At 42.2% G+C, this 18,564-nt stretch overlaps 3 protein-coding genes across 6 annotated transcripts in view; 1 reads left to right on the top strand and 2 right to left on the bottom strand.

Moving 5' to 3' along the window:
* The window catches only part of Bbof1 (basal body orientation factor 1), a 25,791-nt gene extending 7,292 nt beyond the window's left edge, over positions 1–18,499 (bottom strand). The window contains exons 1-7 of one of the 3 annotated variants that reach the window (NM_001395618.1): positions 18,303–18,499; positions 15,376–15,604; positions 13,924–13,989; positions 12,774–12,917; positions 6,348–6,428; positions 2,467–2,537; positions 607–751 (exon numbers count right to left, since the gene is read on the bottom strand). In NM_001395618.1, the coding sequence (NP_001382547.1) occupies positions 607–751; positions 2,467–2,537; positions 6,348–6,428; positions 12,774–12,917; positions 13,924–13,989; positions 15,376–15,604; positions 18,303–18,352 (786 nt within the window). In that variant the 5' untranslated portion in view covers positions 18,353–18,499. Of the gene's footprint in view, positions 1–606; positions 752–2,466; positions 2,538–6,347; positions 6,429–12,773; positions 12,918–13,923; positions 13,990–15,371; positions 15,605–15,842; positions 15,992–18,302 lie in introns of those variants that run through there. The other 2 variants (XM_063262320.1, XM_008764830.4) reach the window with 2 other exon arrangements.
* On the bottom strand, positions 8,787–10,068 carry Rnf113a2 (ring finger protein 113A2). Its single transcript, NM_001004445.2, has one exon. The coding sequence runs from the start codon at positions 10,044–10,046 to the stop codon at positions 9,033–9,035; it is 1,014 nt and encodes a 337-aa protein (NP_001004445.1). The 5' UTR covers positions 10,047–10,068; the 3' UTR covers positions 8,787–9,032.
* Entpd5 (ectonucleoside triphosphate diphosphohydrolase 5) overlaps positions 18,486–18,564 on the top strand; it is a 36,167-nt gene continuing 36,088 nt past the window's right edge. Inside the window, exon 1 of one of the 2 annotated variants that reach the window (XM_006240344.3) lies at positions 18,486–18,564. The gene's annotated coding sequence lies outside the window, so the exon portion shown is untranslated. The other variant, XM_017594152.3, reaches the window with a different exon arrangement.

Raw genomic sequence — 18,564 nt, 5'->3', positions numbered from 1 at the left:
GTTTAAGGTCAAAGCTGGAGATGGCTCAGCCTTTGCTATTCTTGCAGAGGAACTAGGTTTGAATCCCAGCACCCACGATGGCTCGCAACTGTCTGTAATTCTAGTTCCAGAGCATCTGAAATCCTCTTTGGCCTCCACAGTTACTGCATGCACATGTTGCACAGATGTGCATGCAGGCAGAACAACTACACACACAAAATAAAACTTTTTTCAAATGTTAAGGATATAAACTACACGTTATAGAAAATTAATGAAGACAACCTGGGTTGCTTTCCTTAGAGCACCTTTAGGTAAAAAACTAAGCATTATGAGATGACACCACTAACATCAGGGCTACATTCAAACCAATTCTAAACGGTTTAGGGTTCAACAATGAACAGAGAAAAATGAGTATTCTATGATAATGAGGGTATGAGTCATGTTTATATTTCGTATATATTTGTAAAGTCATGCTTAATGTCTTTAAAGTCATTTAGTAATTAATCTTTGCAGACAACTATCAAGATAGAAGGAAAACCTCTCCTTATCTATCATTATTACGCTCAACGTTTGGTATTTACCAATACAGTCCTACGAAAGAAAGGACATTTAAATGAGAGGAGGAACCTTTTGGTGTATAAGGCAGGAGTGACTCTCTTCCATCTTCTTGGAGTTCTTCTGTTGAGCCTCAGCTGCCTTCAAGTGGTATGCGAGCGCCTTGTGAAGATAAACATTCTCTTTAAAGACGTTTCTTCCCGCAGTGTTCAGCTGCCTGAAACACACACACACACACACACACACACACACACACACACACACAGAGTTAACAGCCCAAAATATAGGTCTAAGTTTACTACATTAGTGTGGGGTCGGGGTTTGAGGGGATTGAGGACATTTGATCAGGTCACTCTAGACCTAACTGGCCTCAAAATCACAGAGATCCCTTTGCTGCCTCCTCTGCCTGCGTGTGAAGCACTAGAATTAGAAGCAGGCATCAATGTGCCTGGCTCATGCTTAGACTTCAAATACTGAAGAGGAACAGTGACAGTTTTACCCTCACGACATTATAATGCCCACCACTAGGCTGGGTATGTAGTTCAGGGGGATGATACTTGCTTAGCATGTGCAAGTCTCTGAGTTTAATCCCCAGCAACAGAGCTGGGGGAGGTCCAAACATGGGACACACATGACACTACCACCACCTAACTTACGAGTAACTAACTACTCACTAGGTGGATGACGACCTTGTGATGAAGTACTTCTTCAGCAGTACAGGGGAAAACTGTGTTAGCTGGTCATGATGGTGCAAGTTGATTATCAAACCTGAGCTATATAGCGAGACCCTTTCTCTTAAAAAAAAAAAAAAGGGTTGGGGATTTAGCTCAGTGGTAGAGCGCTTGCCTAGGAAGCGCAAGGCCCTGGGTTCGGTCCCCAGCTCCGGGGGGGGGGGCTAGGAATAATAGCTCACTTTTAATCCTAGCTATTCAGGAAACTGAGGCAGGAGGATCACAAGTTCATGGCCTGCTTGGGCTGCATAGCATGTACAAAGGCCTTGGCAAGTTAGACTCAGTTTCAAGAGGTAAAAAAAAGGGCTGGGGTTGCAGCTCTGTGGTGGAGTGGATGTGCATGTCTGGGTTTTCAGTCTCTAGCACCTCAAACAGTAATGTGGCACCAGTTTCTCAGGTCTTCTCCATCCTTGTCATATAACTAAACCTAAAGAACTCTAAGGTGACAGAGGTAGAAGATGACAGCAGCCCAAGTTCCTGAGTCACCATCTAAAAAAAGCTCCAACTTGTATTACATTGTTAAATTAACAAGAAATAAACCGTGAGACCTGGGGGCTCATGTAGTAGCGTAAAGTCACTGTAATGTTACACCAATATCTTTCAACAGGCTTGCAAAGCTGCTGCTATGGCCCTGCTGTGGATTTCTTTGTTAACAGGGTCTCACTATGTAGCCTAGGACGTCCTAGACCTGGTAAACTGCCTCCCTCAGCCTCCTAACCACTGAGATTATCATAAGTATCTGCTACCATGCCTGGATGGCCTATTTTTTTTAAATGAAATTTATTTTCAAGAATATTAAGAATTCTTTCAGTGTGACCAGCAAGATGGCTCAGTGGGTAAAGGCACTTGCCACCAAGCCTAATGACTTGAGTTATATCCCTGGAACTGACTTCCTACAAGGTATCTGACCCCCACACTCACATTATGGCACTGGTGTTCCCTCAATATACACACCTACCTAAATATAATAAAATAATGTTTTAAATAAGTCAGCATGCATGTATATACCCAGGGTCTAACTTCAAAGAGAAGGTTGTTGTTACCATGTTGTTACAGAAAGGGTGGAAGGGGAAAGAGTAGGGACACAAAGAGAATAAGAGTAGACAAGAATTAAAGAAGGCTTGCCAAGAGACAGAGGAAGCTAAGAATAAAATAGATAGCAAAGAAGAAAGGCTGTCTGACTAAGGCAACAGTGTCTTACACCACAGCTTCATGGTGGGCTCTCTCGGCCAGTATCATGATCCTCTTCTCAGCCTCTTGTTCCAGCCGGTGCTAACAATAGAACGTATGTTTAAATACAAAACTATACTTCTTTTTTTTTTTTTCTTTTTTTCGGAGCTGGGGACCGAACCCAGGGCCTTGTGCTTGCTAGGCAAGCGCTCTACCACTGAGCTAAATCCCCAACTCCCAAAACTATACTTCTAACAACAAATATTTCATATCACAAAGTGTTGTGGTTTGCCCTGAAGTTATCTGTATCTTGATGCTAATTCCACTGCCCCAAGGACAGCTGCCTAGTCAAGTACTCAGAACTCAGGTGACTTCACCAGAACCACCTCCCCATTGAATTTGTAAAGTACAGGTGAGGGGCAGGCTAGAAGGATAGAAGGAGGCCTGTCATTGGAGGAGAAGGAAGGATGGGCAGGAGAGAAGTTTGGAGGAAGAGGAGGAGACTAGAGGAGAAAGGAGGGATGGAGAGAGGGTGAGAAGCCATGGCAGGTGATGTTCTGCTCTGTGTATTTACAGGTTGTTATCAATGTTCTCAAGGGATGGATGGTACAGGGCTTTGTATGTTTAAGTGGGCAATTATATCTTACCAATTGGGTCTAAGATTATTGTGTTGTGTGTTCTTTTATGTGAGGGTTTGAGTGTAGGAAAGTGTGGGGCTGGGATGTGTTTCCGCCAAGATATCTAGCAGATATCTTGGGGCACCGAGGTGTGGACCTAGCGGGATAAAAGACAACCCTTACTCTTTATTTTTATAATTTTACAACAACAACGAAGTATTTACTTTAGCACCAAACAGCATGCTTGGTTTAAGGGCTGGAGAGATGCCTCCTTGGACTGAATTGGGTTTCTAGCACCCGCATGGTGACTCACAACCACCTATAACTTCAGTTCCAGGGGATCTGACATCCACAGGCCCCTGCATGCATAAGGTGCATATGTATATCCTCAGACACACACATACATTAAGTAGACAGAGTTTTCAATATTCCTGTTCTGATATAAAGGACTCATAAGCTTTGGTAGAGAAAGAGCCAGCAGAAAGGATGGTATGGGGCTAGAGACCAGGCACGGTGGTTAAAAGCACTGGCCGCTCTTCTAGAGGAAGACCAAGCACCCAACATGGCAGGTCACAACTGTCCCAAACTCCAGTTCCAGGGGATCAACTGACAAACTGCCTCCATCAGACTGACCGTCTGTGGGGTATTTTCTTAATTGCCACTTCCTGTAGGAGGGCTGAGGCCCCCTGTGGGCCTGGATAAGAAATACAGCGGAACAAGGTAGCCTGGGAACAAGCCAGTAAGCAGTAGTCTTCCGTGGTCTCTGATTCCGTTTGTACCTCCATGTTCCTGCCCTCACTTCTCTCAGTGATGGAGTATGACCCGGAGTTGTAAAATGAAATAAACCCTTTCCTCTCCAAGACCTTTTGGTTATGGTGATTACCACAGAAACAGAAAAGCATGCTAAACAATAGCATATGCATAAAACAGGAAAAGAGGGGCTGGAGAGATGGCTCAGTGGTTAAGAGCACTGACTGCTCTTCCAGAGGTCCTGAGTTCAAATCCCAGCAACCACATGGTGGCTCACAACCATCTGTAATGGGATCTGGTGCCCTCTTCTGGTGTGACTGAAGATAGCAGAAGTGTGCTCATATACATTAAATAAATCTTTTAAAAAAAAGGTGAATTTTAAAAAAATAAAACAGGAAAAGAGACATTTATCTTAGAAGCAGAGCTAGAGGATAGTTTTTGCTAAACAAAACATGATGAAAGTCACTAATTTTAAAATTGGGGAATGTACAGGACAAGATGGCACCTACAATAATCAGCACTCAAGAAGCAGAGGCAGAAGGAACCTCTGTGAGTTCAAGGGCAGTCTGATCTACATTTTGTGTCCAGGTGTCAAGTTCAAAAAACTTGAATTTTTTTTAAAGGGAGGGGGAGATAACAAGCTAAGGCCTTAAGCCTTGACAAGATGACAGTCTCTCTTGGGTAGTTCAACACTTGAATAGAAACAACCTATGTGTCTACCACTAACTGATGAATGCATTTGGTAGATGTACATAATGAAATGCTATTGCCATAAAAAGGAGCAAATCCTGTCATTTGTCACAAGTTGAATAGAACTAGAGATTATTGTGCTTAATGAAAAAAAGCAAGGCTCAGAAAGACAAGAACCATATGATTTCTCTCAGAAATACAACATAGAAAGGCTTACCTGCGGTTGGAAGTAAGACTCAGTGGTGGGGTGCTTGCCTACCATGTGTAATATCCTGTGTTCAATCCATAACACCACAAAATGGGTAAATGGCTGATAGATGATCTCAGGAAAGTTGAGACTGGAATGGCAGTTATGGAGGCCAGGGAAAGTGATGAGGGTATCTTAGGGTTTCTACTGTTGATGATGAAGCACCATGCCCAAAAACAAATTGGGAAGAGTTTATTTTGCTTATGCTTCCACATCACAGTCTGAGGAAAGTCAGAGCAGGAACCTGAAGGCAAGAGCTAGTGCAGAGGTCACTGAGGAATGCTGGGTATTGGCTCAATCTGCCTTCCTTATAGCACTCAGGAGCACCAGCCCAGGCATGGCACCATTCAAAATGGGCTGTGCCTTCCCACATCCACTACTATTGAAGTAACGTCACTCAGACTTCACTACAGCCCAGTTCTCTGGATGCATCTTCTCAATTGAAGCTCCATCCTCTCAGATGAGTCTAGCACGTATCCAGTTGTCATAAAACTACCCAGTACAGAATCATAGGATGGATAAACGTGGACTTATGTGCTAAGTTATAGTTACATACAAGCACCAGTTTCTGATGTGCACAAACAGCTTGACTATTGATAACAATGTACAATATGTTTTTAAAAGATAGAGAAGAAAATATTTTTGAAAGGTCCATCACAAATGGAACTTCTATGAGCAGATAGATATCAATTATAATGGATCATGACATACACCTCTGTAGTAGAATCAAGAGTTTAAGACAGAGTCCCACTAGATAATAAGCTCAAGGCCAGCTGGGCTACATAAAAGAAACAAACTGAAAAGATAGGTTTATCTGAAGCATTGTATAAAGATATTGAGAAACTGGATGGTACACCATTAGAATGAACACATTTTATTTTTATCAGTTAAAAATTAAGAAATCTCTAAGTGGGGAAGAAAAAAGGATTAGATACTGAGATTCATAGAATATAAAGGCTTGTTTCCCCTCATTTGTATTCTGTTTTACTTTTTTTTTTTTTTTTGAGACAAGTCTTAGCATTGCCCAGGCTAGCATAAAACTTGCCATGAGGCTCAGAGGTGGTTTTGAACTCAAGATCTTTCTTCCTCACCCTCTTAAGTCCTACAATCATAGATGCACATCAGTGCATACCCCTACACTTATTTTATGCTACTTGATAACATTTTCTAGCAAGATACCAAACAGAATGCTGAAATGCTCAGAGTGCATATAAACATACCTTTGTTCTAGTAAACAAAGCAATTTTCTTCTTTTGTTGTTCATACAGGACATTTTTCCTTTTCATTTTATTTTTATTTATTCATTTTACATCCCACTCACTGCCCACCCTTCCAGTCTCCCCCTCCCACAATCCTTCACCCCACTTTCCCCTCCCTTTCCCCTCTGAATAGGCTCCTTCTGGGTATCCCCCCATCGTGGCAAACCAAGTATCTGTGGGGCTATGTTCATGCTCTCCCGCTGAGGCCAGACAAGGTAGCCCAGCTAGAGAACAAATGCCACAGACAGGCAACAGTTTTTGAGATACTCCCCGCTCCAGTTGTTTGGGATCCACATGAAGACCAAGCAGGGGAGCCTAGGTCCAGCCCACAAGCGTTTAATACTAATACCTTTTCTTCAAAAAATCTGCTTTCTAGTCTTCTAAGGGTCTCCTGATAGTTCTTCTCTGAGTTCCTTAGATTTTCTTTCAGCTAAAAAAAAAATTTAGAGATTGAGTGGAACATATTCATAGAGAATTCTGTAGATACAGTATCTGTCTTGAACACAGAATCAGTGTCATCACCTCTTAGTACATCTTCATTAACTGTCTCCACGTTTACTAGACTGATACTGAATTTCTTTTTTTTTTTTTTTTGTTAAGATTTATTTATTATGTATAGAGCATTCTGCCTGCAAGTACACCTATACACCAGAAGAGGGCACCAGATCTCGTTACAGATGATTGTGAGCTAACATGTGGTTGCTGGGAATTGAACTCAGGACCTCTGGAAGTGCAGTCAGTGCTCTTAACCACTGAGCCATCTCTCCAGCCCCCGATACTGAATTTCTTAAAGACTTTCATGAATAACAGTTCCTAGGGCAGTCAGATATACTCTCTTAATATCTACAAAATATGGATTCACAAAACAATAAAGTTCTTAAATTGAAAGAAACTTTATGGACTAGACTAAAACAATCTGCCAAAAAAAGAGAATAGTAGATTGACAAAAAATAGCTCAGATACCTAGAATTCATGTAAATGACAGGTAGATGTGGCGCCCACCTATAATTCCAGCTTTGGAAGGTAGAAGACAAGGAACACTCAGAGTAAGCTAGTTAGGGAGACTAGCCCTATCAGGGAATTAGGTGTTTGACGGAGAGACTCTACTTCAAAGAGTAATGTGAAAGAGTAATTATGGAAGATTCCCATCACCAACCTTAGGCCTCCACATGCAATTATCTCAGAGGGTGTGATAATATGTCAGTTAATCTTCACTGTCAAGTTGACTAGAAGTCAACATGGAAACATTCTTCTGGATGCGTCTATGAGGTGTTTTTAGAAAGGCTTAGGGACTGACGAGACGGCTAAGTGGTTAAGAGCTTTTAATGTTCTTCCAGAAATTTGGTTTCTAGCACCCATGTTTGGTGGCTTACAACTGCCTGTAATTCTAGCTCCAAGCGATCTCACATCCTCTTCTGGCCTCTAAGGGCATATAAACATAGATATACTTTATATATTCAAAAATGGAGAGGTTCATCTGAAGAGGGAAGAGCCACCTTGAATGTGGACAGTGCCATTCAGTAGTTTGGGGTCCAGGACTGAATATGAGGAGAAACAAACAGAATGACAGCATTTATCATTCTTTGCTCCGAACTGTGTGACCAGCAACTTCATACTCTTCAGGCCATGACATTCCCCACCATGATGGCCTGAACTGAAACTGTGAATTTCCCTTAAGTTGCTTTTGTCTCAGGCATTTTGTCATAGCACTCAGAAAATACAGGTAAGATTTAAACAATACAGGTACAATGTTTAGCATAGTAACCATTTAATGGGATAACATAACCCTCACTATCACTTAACAAATTTCTGTATTTCACTTTGTTCTAATATACTAAATGTTTTATTTTTCTTTCAGATGTTCTTTTTACTGTTCGCATTTAATTTTTCAAATGGTTTATTTTGCCATACTTTCAAAATTAATTTCAATGTACCAGTTCATTTATGGTTGAATAGCCCCCATTCTAGTACCTGGAGATGAATCTTTGATGCATTATTACTCTCAAAATCAGTGTATCAATAAATCATCAAAAGATAATTAGTGGGGCCAACAAAATGGTTCAATGGGTAAAGGTACCCAGGACCCACATAATAGGAAAACCTGACTCCAAGATATATTTTGACTTTTACACACACACACACACACACACACACACACACACACAAATAAAAGTTAAGGTGAAAATAATTAGTGTCTGAGCATGGTGACTCACAATTGTAATCCCAGAAGTTAGAAGCCTGAGGCAAAATAATCCCAAATTTAAGACTTGCCTGAAATATATAATGACCTGAAGGTCAATTTGAGACACAGAAAGATTGTCTCAAAAACTCAAACAAGGGGCAAATAAGATGGCTCAGAAGGTAAAAAATAAAATAAAATAAAATAAATAGTAAAAGTGGATGGAGATGATTCTACAAAGTTGTCGTCTGACTAACCTAATTGCACAAAGGTACTCACACATACACATACACCAAACACACTAACCTGGCTCTCAATGTTTTCCTTTGAAATAGATAACTTGAATCCTTTTTCATAAGGTAAATGTATTAGACTCAACAGGCAGTGAATTCTATACAAATAATCTCTTACCTAATGTATACATCACAATTTTAAGTATATGGGGCCCTCATAGCTGCCTCATTTCTTCTACATTTCAGATTCCACAGACCTGCCCTATTTTTTTTTTCCAGTAAGGCACTTTGTCCTTGAATTTTAAGTGTTCCTCAACAGCCCTCTCCAATAGGTGGCAACCTTGCTCTTTAAAAAAGAAAAATCACATCAGGGTACTAGAGTATGAACTAGTTCTTTATTTTGATTCAGAATGTATAGCTATATACAAGATGGGCAGGCAGCCTAAGAGTTCTAGAAGTTAACTGTATTGATCCCATCTGTAGCACTGTCATATAATACAAAACTTGGATATTCTTCTTAGAAAACTTAATATTTCTTCAATTACGGTTGCTTTGGTTTGAAGTGACCAAAACAAAAAGTACTTTGAGATTTGACAATTGCAAAAAATCTAAGTAAAGGCAATTAGATTCCATCGGGGTCTTCTGAAGTGTTAGAAGTACCACCTTCCGCTTTTCGGTATTTCTCCAGTTTAGCAATCAGTTCTTTGGCAGGATTGAAAACCCCATGGGTCTGTTGCTCACAAACATAGCACCGTGGAGTGGTTCGGAAATGCTGCAATGCACAGGTCTCGCAGAAATAATGTTTACACTTAGTAACAACCGGATTCTGGAAGGTTTGGCGACAGATGAAACATTTGAATGGTATTTCCTCATCATCGCTTTCTACTTCATAGTTTTCATCTTCATACACACCATAACGGCCCTCATCGAGCTCCCGTTCTATCTGCCATCCGTGCTTGTAATCTGAACGGTCATGGAGGAATTTGCAGCTGTCTCCAAAACCACAGAAGCCAGTTTCCTTGTAGTCCTTACAGATGTCTGGCTGGTAATCCCAGCGCACGGTGGCACGTAGATGTTCAGGGGCTCGGATGGGGCCCTTTCTCACCATGCCAGAGGAGGCATTGCCCATGGACGTATCTTTGGGCTTCATGAATTTCTGGTAATTATTAATTCCACGATAGATCTTGTCATCCTCCTTGCCTCTCAGCTCCTCCTGGATTTTCTGACTGCGCTCGAAAATGGCCTGTGCGTCTCGCTCCTTCTCTGTGTCCAGCTCGTAGACTGCTGTGGCCCCCATATCCTCGGGTCCCACCGGTTTCGCCGAGCGCGTGGACTTGTAGACGACGCCCAGACTCTCATTCCCCGCCTTTTCCTCCTCTTCGCTGCTCAGATCACAGTAAGCCCCCTTCTGTTTACCGCTGCCACTCGTCTTCTGGATCATTGGATTGTGGGCCGCCCGCTTCTTCTCCGGTCGTACAACCGTGCAGCCTTCGTCGCTACTGCTTCCGCTCTCCCCAGAGTCCGGGTCGCACGCCGGCCGCTTCCGGCGGCCAGCACCCCCTTTCCGCCCGGGTTTTTTGAAGAGGAAGGTGCACACCTGGTCCGCCGACTTTCCCTGAGAAACTTGTTCTGCCATCTTCGACTGCGAAGCGCCGAAACGGCTGGCAGTAGCTGCGGCGTGAAGGTGGCGCGGGCTGCTGCGTCACTGCTAAGCAGCGCGGCTACGTCACTGCTGAGCTGCGGGGTGTCTGCCGCTGAGGCCGAGAACGTCACGGCGCATGCGCCAGCCAGCCCGGAAGGGTTTTTAAAAAAGATGAACCCAGGTCTTTAGTAAAGTATTGCTGTGATTCTTGAACTGCAACGAGTACAAAACTCCCGCCAAAAAGGATTTACAATCTTTTAGGGAAAAGGTAAATCAGGATGTGTTCTGTACCAAATCCCATGGAAAGGTACAAGGTACAGAGTTTAACAGAACTTTGGGGAAAGAGCTCAAGGAGAAAGTACATTTAAGGGAATCCTTTAAAGGCTAGGAGAAAATTTAATAGAGAAAGATCTACTAGATCTTTATTGATAATAAAACAGATATTTTGAACAAAACAAAAAAGACAAAGGCCGGGAGTGTAGCTCAGTGGTAGATTGCTTGTCAAGCACACCTAAGGCTCGGGTTCAAGCACCAAAACAGAAAATAAAGACTTCAAAATTACATGAATATCCAATTTTGGTAAATTAAAGTGTTAAAAGACTGTATTGGTGTAAGTGTAGTGTTATAAAAGATTAAAACTTGATATATGTAGGCTTAACTTACACACTAAACTGTCTAAATATGCTGTTTACAGATGAGAAATAGAGAAGATTCTTGGGGGAAGTGATCAGAACATTTTAATTCCAGCACTTGGGAGGCAGAGGCAAGAGAATCAGGAGCTCAGGGCTAGCCTGGGCTACATGAGACCCTCAAAATAAAATTAAGATGGGGCTTGGAGAGATGACTCAGCAGTTAAGAGCATGTATAGGTCTTGCAGAAGACCAGAGTTCAGTTTCCAGTACTCACATCACTCAGCTAACAAATGCTTAGAGCTCTGGCTCCAGAGGATCCAGCATCTATTTTGGCCCCTGCCAGTGCCATGTACACACATGTATACCCCCTACCCCAACACCCATACACAGAATTAAAAATAAAGTCTTTGAGACAAGAAGAATAAAAACCAAGTAAAGGTGGGGAGGCTTGTGCCTGTAATCCCAGCACTAAGAGGCTGAGACTAAAGAGGTGTTGATAATGACACCAGGCTGGGCATACACAAAGAACCCAGCCGGCCGTTACACAACAGGAGGGAGTCTTAGCAACCAAAGTACATAAATATTCCTACTGCAGCTGCATGTACTTAGGACTATAAGGGGGTGTGGTTTTAAAGGTTGCTTACAATTCTTTGGCTCTATCTTCAAATGATGGAACCTAATTTTCACCCTTAGAGTGTGGACCAGATTTAGAGACTTGGTTCCAAATAATTGACTATGGGAGAAATGAGGCTATGCCACTTGTAAGGATAGTTATACAGGCCAGTAGTAGAATGCTTTCATAGGACACAAGAGGCCCTGGGAATGAACACACACACACACACACACACACACACGCACGCACACACACACTCACACACTCACTCGCACACACTCACACAAGATAACTTCTGCACAGCTCTTGAATTATTCACTCTCAGCACCATGCTTCTACATATAATAAGGACACTTGAGTGGCTTCCTGAGGGGCCCAGGAGAACAGTGTTGAGGCCTACCACCAATTTGTCAGCCATTTGACAAATGCTTAAGCTTTAACTGGGGTTCCGATTACTCTATCTGGAGCTATACCATGGAAACGGGCCTTTCAGGAAACTTCAGTGTTCCTTAACCCATTTATCCCTACCCATAGAGCCTTCTAGTTTTTTTTTTTCTTCCTAAACTTGTCTCTCTTCATCCTAAACACATTGTCCTGTAGAACTCTTCTACCTACCCACTGATAATTCCTAACAACTGGTGGTTTACTTCAATTCAAATAAAAGGTTTATTTTCTGACTAACATGGAAAGGTGTGTTGGCTAAAATTTGACAAACTCACAAAGAAATCGATGCCTAGAAGAAGACCATCGTCAGGCAGGTGAACTGAATCAACAGATAAAGGTGTTTGCCACCAAGCCTGACCACCTACATTTGATCCCTGGTACACAGCAGAAGGAAAGAACTGACTCTACAAGATGTTCTTCTCTGACCTACACATGGATGCACTCCACAAACACATTTAGAAAATAGATATTTAGATAAACATTAAAAAGAAAAAGAGGGCCGGGCCTTTAATCCTAGCAGAGGCTGTTGGATCTCTGTGAGTTTGAGGCCAGCCTCCTCTACAGAGCTGGTTCCAGGACAGCCAGGGTTCTTACATAGAGAAACCCTGTCTCAAAACAAAACAACAACAAACCAAACCAAAAAAGAACATATAACAATAGTTAAGACTTTTCACTTTCTCTTCTCTAAAATGTGCCGATATCTTACAGGAATAAATGTGAAAAACTCTTTTGCAAGGGTTAAATTGTTAACCCAATCTCCTTTAAAGAGAGACTAGAGGGATAGTTCAGTGGTTAAGATCACTTACTGCTTTACTGCTTTAACAGAGATCCCAGGCTTAGTTCCCAGCATGCACATGGTAGCTTAAACCCTCAGTAAATCTAGTTCCAGGGGACCAGCATCCTTTTTCTGGCCTCCTCCAGCACCAGAATTGCATGAAGTGAACTTATATACATACAAGCAAAACATGCACACACACAAAATAAAAATAAACCTTTTTTTAAAGGAGAAGACATGAAGAGACAGAAACTCACATCTTCTAATTCTTTTTCCACTTGTATTTTCCTCTTCTGGAATTGTTTTATTGTCTTTAGCTCTGTCTGAATCATGCCAATTTCCTTGGCTTTTTGATGAAACTGTCCCTCCAATTCACTGACTTGCATAGAATACTTTTGTTCCTGTGTTCAAAAACAGAAGTTGACGAGTTAGGAAAAAACAAACCGTGCTTCATTTAAGGCCCGAGCCACTTGTACGACTTCTTAAAAGAGCTGCCCAGCTTTACTTTGTATAAAGCTATAATTTTTCCATGAAATTTTAATTTCTGTAAAATGACACCAATAGCCTTAAATAAGAAACAAATTCTGGAACTTTTTTTGTTTATGTGGCTCAGGGACTTGAGTGTGCAGATAGCAGGTAAACCCTGGGTTCAGTCCCTAGCAACAAACCTAAACCAAACCTAAACCAAACTAAACTAAACCTAAACTAAAACCTAAACCAAATTAAGACCCCTCTCCCTCTCACAGCTTTTGTGTTTGATAGCACAATCTTACAGAAAGGAGTTTCATATTTTTAAGACAGGGTCTTCCCACATAGCTTCCCTTGAACTTCCTTAGCTCCCCACTACCCTGCCCTTGAAGTCACTTTGTAGCTTAGGCTGGCCTTGAACTCTCAGCAGTCCTACTGCCGGAACCTCCTGAATGCTAGAATTGTGGGAATGAGCCACTGTCCTTGGTTTTCAACTTAGTTTTAAGTTGTAGACTTCAGTTAGGGAAGTAGTATGCTTGAAGCCTTGGGTTTGGTCTTCAACACCACAGGGAGGAAAGACTTTTGCAGTTTGGATCAAAGATTTTACTGATATGTGTTTAGAAGGAAAAACACCCTTTTCAAAATATTTCAAACAATTTTGAACTCTTTCTAGCAATCCACTGGTGGTTGTCTTAGTATTCTGAGGTTGTTTCTGTAGTAAGCCTTGTAGTGAGGTAATCGATTACACTGATGTCAAATAAGTGCATGGGTTTTTAATTTATGTTTTGTTTTTGTTAAGGATCCGGGGATCGATCCCAGGGCCTTGTGGGTACCACTGAGTCATATTCTAGACCTTCTTTCACTTGTTCCTAAAATAACCAAACGCATTAGAAACCCAATTCCCTAATAAGTAAATAATCCGTAGATGTAGAGACTCACCAATTTTTCCTTCTCTTCCTTGGCTTTTTCCTTTGTCTCAGCCAACTGCTGCTTCAGTTTTTCTATCTGTAGAAAGTAAAATGCGAGGGTAAGGACGATGCAGACGTTCTATTCGTATGCTTCATTATTTTATATAACATTTAACCAGTGAGCCAGGAAAGAGTGAATTAGGAGTGGACAGGGATTCCTTCATATACTTAATCTGCTAGTGACCGTTTCCAAGATCTAGCTGTCATCAGAATTATGTGGATAACACTGTTGTTGTTGTTGTTGCTGCTGCTGCTGCTGCTGCTGCTGCTGTTGTGAAAAGCTCAATGTGAGGCTGAGGAGATGGCTCAGTGGTTCAGAGTGTTTTACTGTTTTACTGCACTTGCAACGAACCCAGGTACAATCCCTAACACCTACCTCACAGCTACTTATAACTCCAGTTCCAAGGGATCTGACATCTTCTGACCGCTGCAGTCTCCTGCATGCATGTGGTGCTCTCTCACACACACGCACACACAAAACCCACAGTGTTACATTTACTGTCAACCATTTTTAAGTGTACAGGTTAGTGGTGCTGAGTACATTCGAGCTGTTACATAGGCGAACTCTACAACATGGTATTTTCCAATTCTCTTTTCCCCTCCTCTCTGCCTCTGGCAATCACTTTCTACTTTGTTTCTATGGGTTCTACTTGAATCCTGTAGCATTTACCGCCTGTGACTGACATATCATTTAACATAATATATGTTTATATTGCAGTTTCCTATACTGGAGCATGTTACATGTTTTCCTAAGGCTGTACAATTGTCCAGAAATGTGTGTACCTGTATCCAATTATATTTTTCTCTTTGGGGGAGAAGTTTTGGGGTGAAGGGTAAAGACATGGTTTCTCTATTTATCCCTGGCTGTCCTGGAACTGGATATATAGACCAGGCTAGCCTCAAACTCAGAGATCCACATGTGTCCTGGGAGTGCTGGGCTTAAAGTGTGTGCAGTCACACCCAGCCTCACTTGATTCTCTAATCCTTATTTAATAGGTTTTTAAGTTGCCTGCTATTTTTTCAACTTTTTTTTTAAGTTATGTGTTGTGTCTGAGTATGGCCATATGTATGTGGGTGCCTTTGGTGGCCAAGAAGCATCAGATCTCCCTGGAGCTGGAATTAAAGGTTGCCCTGTGTGGGTGCTGAGAACCAGACTCAGGTCCTCTGGAGGGCAGTGCACACTCTTAACTGCTAAGCCATCACTCAGTGTTTTTGAGTTGCTTTCGGGTTGGTTAATGTGAATAACACTACAAGAGAGAAAGAAAGGGCGACGGCAGCAAAGCCATTCTGAAATAACAGTGTTTCAAATCGGGCTAAGTGTCTACTCTGCCTGGAACAAACAAAACAAAAAAAACCTTACAAAATATAACCATGTCACATAAACACAGAGGTAAGTTGTGAGCTCAGCTTTCTACCTACCTACCATATTATCTTTCTCCTGATCCTGCTTCTTCAAGTAGCTTAATACAGACATGGTGTCTTTTTCCAGTTTATACTGCTGTTTCTTTAAGTCTTCATTATTTTTTGCCAGTCTTCGGGAAGTATCGCGATACTCAATCCTAGAGAGTTCTGTGACTTCCAGTCTGGCCTCCCAGAGAGAGGCATTGGCTTTGGCTCGTTCGATTGCATTGTCCTCTACTTTTACTTCTTTCCTGCAGAAGAAGATAGTGACAACTGTAATTCGTTAGTATCATCTCTAGTTTGCTCTGCTTGTCTCTGCCTGGCACATAAAAGCATATATTGTTAGACTAATGCATTAATAAGAAATTCAATATACTCATATGAGAGACTTAAATTGGTACTTCTTCCCCAAGAGGAGAACTGTGGAGTATGACTTTATTTATTTATTATTTTTGTATATGAGTGCACTGTCACAGTCTTCAGACATACCCCCAGAAGAGGGCATCGGATCCCATTACAGATGGTTGTGAGCCACCATGTGGTTGCTGGGGAACTGAACTCAGGACCTCTGGAAGAGCAGTCGGTGCTCTTAACCGCCGAGCCATCTCTCCAGCCCTTATTTATTATTTTTGAAGTATGACCTTAAATGATGAGAAAGACAAAGAGGAAATAAGAGGCCAAATGTATTTCATAAAGCTCTATACCTGCTCATTTACCCCATTCTTCCATTCTTTTGTTTACTTCTTTTTGCTGTGCTATCAGACTTAGTCTCAAGCCTGCTAGGCAAGGGCTATGCAGAAGAGCTACAGGCCTAGATCTAATCCTTTCTCCCATTTCACCAAGTTGTGAGCCTGGGTTCCATCTACTTCTACATAAAGACACATTTGTTGTGTATCTGTCCCCTCCACAGCTTTTGTTATTTTGTTTTATTTAGTTCTTAGACAAAGGATCAAGTTCCTTGGGCAAGGATGTTAAGTACATCACTTGTTGGTACCACAGTATTCCAGGCTTTAAGGATGCCTGAAAAGCACATACCATAGTCATTGATGCAGAGATGGGAAAAAAAAACCTTTGTGAGGAAAAAAGAAGTAAGACCTTGGGGATGTAGACAGGTAGAAGCAGAGTGTACAGTACACGTGCATCAGGTCGAAGTACACTGCATGGTACTCATGCGTCAGGTAGAAGTAAAGTGTATGGTACTCATTCATACATCAGGTAGACGCAGAGTGCATGGCAAGCATACATCAGACCCTAGGTTTGATCCCTAGAATATAACACTAAAAGGATGGATTCAAAAGGTGAGGTCCTTGGAAATTTAGATTGCACCAGCATTAAGAAAACACTGTGGTACAACAGACACCAGCTGTGTAAATGCATTAGGCATTTCACCTCTATTTGGATTCTATACAGTCTCCTGCAAGTGCATAAGCAGATCTTTCCTTACACTGTACCTTTCCTAACCTCTCAACTCCTGAGTTTTAGTCCCTTTGCACACCTACCTTTTGTTCTCTTCACATTCAGGCCAGCTCCATTTGCAATTTTCCAGCCTGACCTAGCAGCTGCTGTCCCTTTCCAGTAGGAATTAGACACTAGTAATGGATGCCTTCCTACAGACTCCCATTGTTACCCGAAAGTATCAAGAAGACTTATGCAATCAGATGTCTCTAAGAAAAAGACCACTAAGTTACTGGAGAAACAAAGTAGTTTCTCAAACAATGACCCCTGGAACATTCAAGGAATACAAAGTGTATTATTGATTCCCACTGGAGATGGAGAACCAAAAATCAAAACATGGCTGTGAGTTGCAAGAATGTGTTAAGCCCTTGGCAATTTGTAGAATGTGTTAGAGAAGTTATATTTTATTTTATTTTCCTAAGATTTATTTATTATTTTATAAATATGAGCACACTGTAGCTGTCTTCAGACACACCAGAAGAGGGCATCAGATCTCATTACAGATGGTTGTGAGCCACCATGTGGTTGCTGGGAATTGAACTCAGGACCTCCGGAAGAGTAGTCAGTGCTATCAGTCACTGAGACATCTCTTTAGTCCATATTTTGTTTTCTTAGTCATCTTGCAGAATATATGTTAATAGAAGCAAGTGGGAGAACACTTGGGTATCAGGACGCCCTAAATTTAATTTTCGGGGTGGGGGAGGGGTCTACAAATGTATCAACTTACACAGGAAAAAGTATATAGAAAAATGATAGTAGTGGTTAACTATGGATGGTAGATGACAGGTGGTTTTCTTTCTTCTCTAGTGCTTTCCATATCTCAGAAGATTTCTGCACTGAATATAAAGTTACTCTTTTAAGTTACTTTGCGGAAGATGGTACCTAGGACCCTGCACACAAGCACCCTATCACTTGTTTTTAAAGACAAGGTATCCCTATGTCGTGCTGCCTGTGATCTGTCAGCCTCCACAGCAGTGGGACCGACCATAGGTGTGTGTTACTAAACTTTTCTCCAGAGAATTCACTTTACAATCACAAGTTTAAGGGATTCCTTTGCAGTTCTAATCTATGGGGTTGAACTCTTTGTGGGACTCCAAAGTCTTGAAGAATGATCCGGTAGCCCAGTAATTCTGCTGACGTTCTAGCAGCAACTCCAAAGCGCCATGGAGTTAGCTCTAGAGCCGTACAGTGAGTGAATGAGTGAGCGAATGTGTGTTCTGATCGGTCTGGTCAAATCATTTCGCGTGCTTCCTTTGATCCAAAAAGGATTCCTGAGAGACCCAAGAAACAACTTTAACCACTCAGACAAGAGCTCGAATACAACTACACCAATTCTTATCAGTCTCACAGTGGAGATCTCTCAGATCCTAGGACCAGTAAAGAATGAACAACAGGAGCTGTCCACAAAAGCCTGACAGAGGCAGCCAGTTAGCGCTTCAAAATGCCAAGGGTAGGCAGGGGGAATGGGGACCTTGGCGTCGCCGCTGCTCTTACTTTTGATCTTGCTCTTTGTTTTTGACTTTCCTCTTGTCCTTTGCCGGCATTTTGACTTCTCCAGGAGTCTCACGGTGCCGGTCTCCTGGTGGCCGCCACCTGGGCCGACTCCGTCTCTAAGGAAACCACCACGCCGAAGGGCTAACGTCCTCCGCGCCGTTGAGGGCACGCGGAGAGCGCACGCGCGTGACGTGACCGCGGCGAGGGGCGGGGCGGAGATCGCTCGGAGGCGGCGGGCGTCCGCGCCAGGGCGGCGCGCGCG

The sequence above is a fragment of the Rattus norvegicus genome, chromosome 6 (genome assembly GCF_036323735.1).
Source record: "Rattus norvegicus strain BN/NHsdMcwi chromosome 6, GRCr8, whole genome shotgun sequence".
NCBI classification, from domain to species: Eukaryota; Metazoa; Chordata; class Mammalia; order Rodentia; family Muridae; genus Rattus; species Rattus norvegicus.
The sequence above is the reverse complement of the archived record's forward strand: the minus strand, read 5'-3'. Positions and strand labels throughout refer to the sequence as shown.

What these genes read in the sequence shown, in the direction of transcription:
- Rnf113a2 (NM_001004445.2), bottom strand. Translation starts at nt 10,046, where the DNA reads ATGGCAGAACAAGTTTCTCAGGGAAAGTCGGCGGACCAGGTGTGCACC.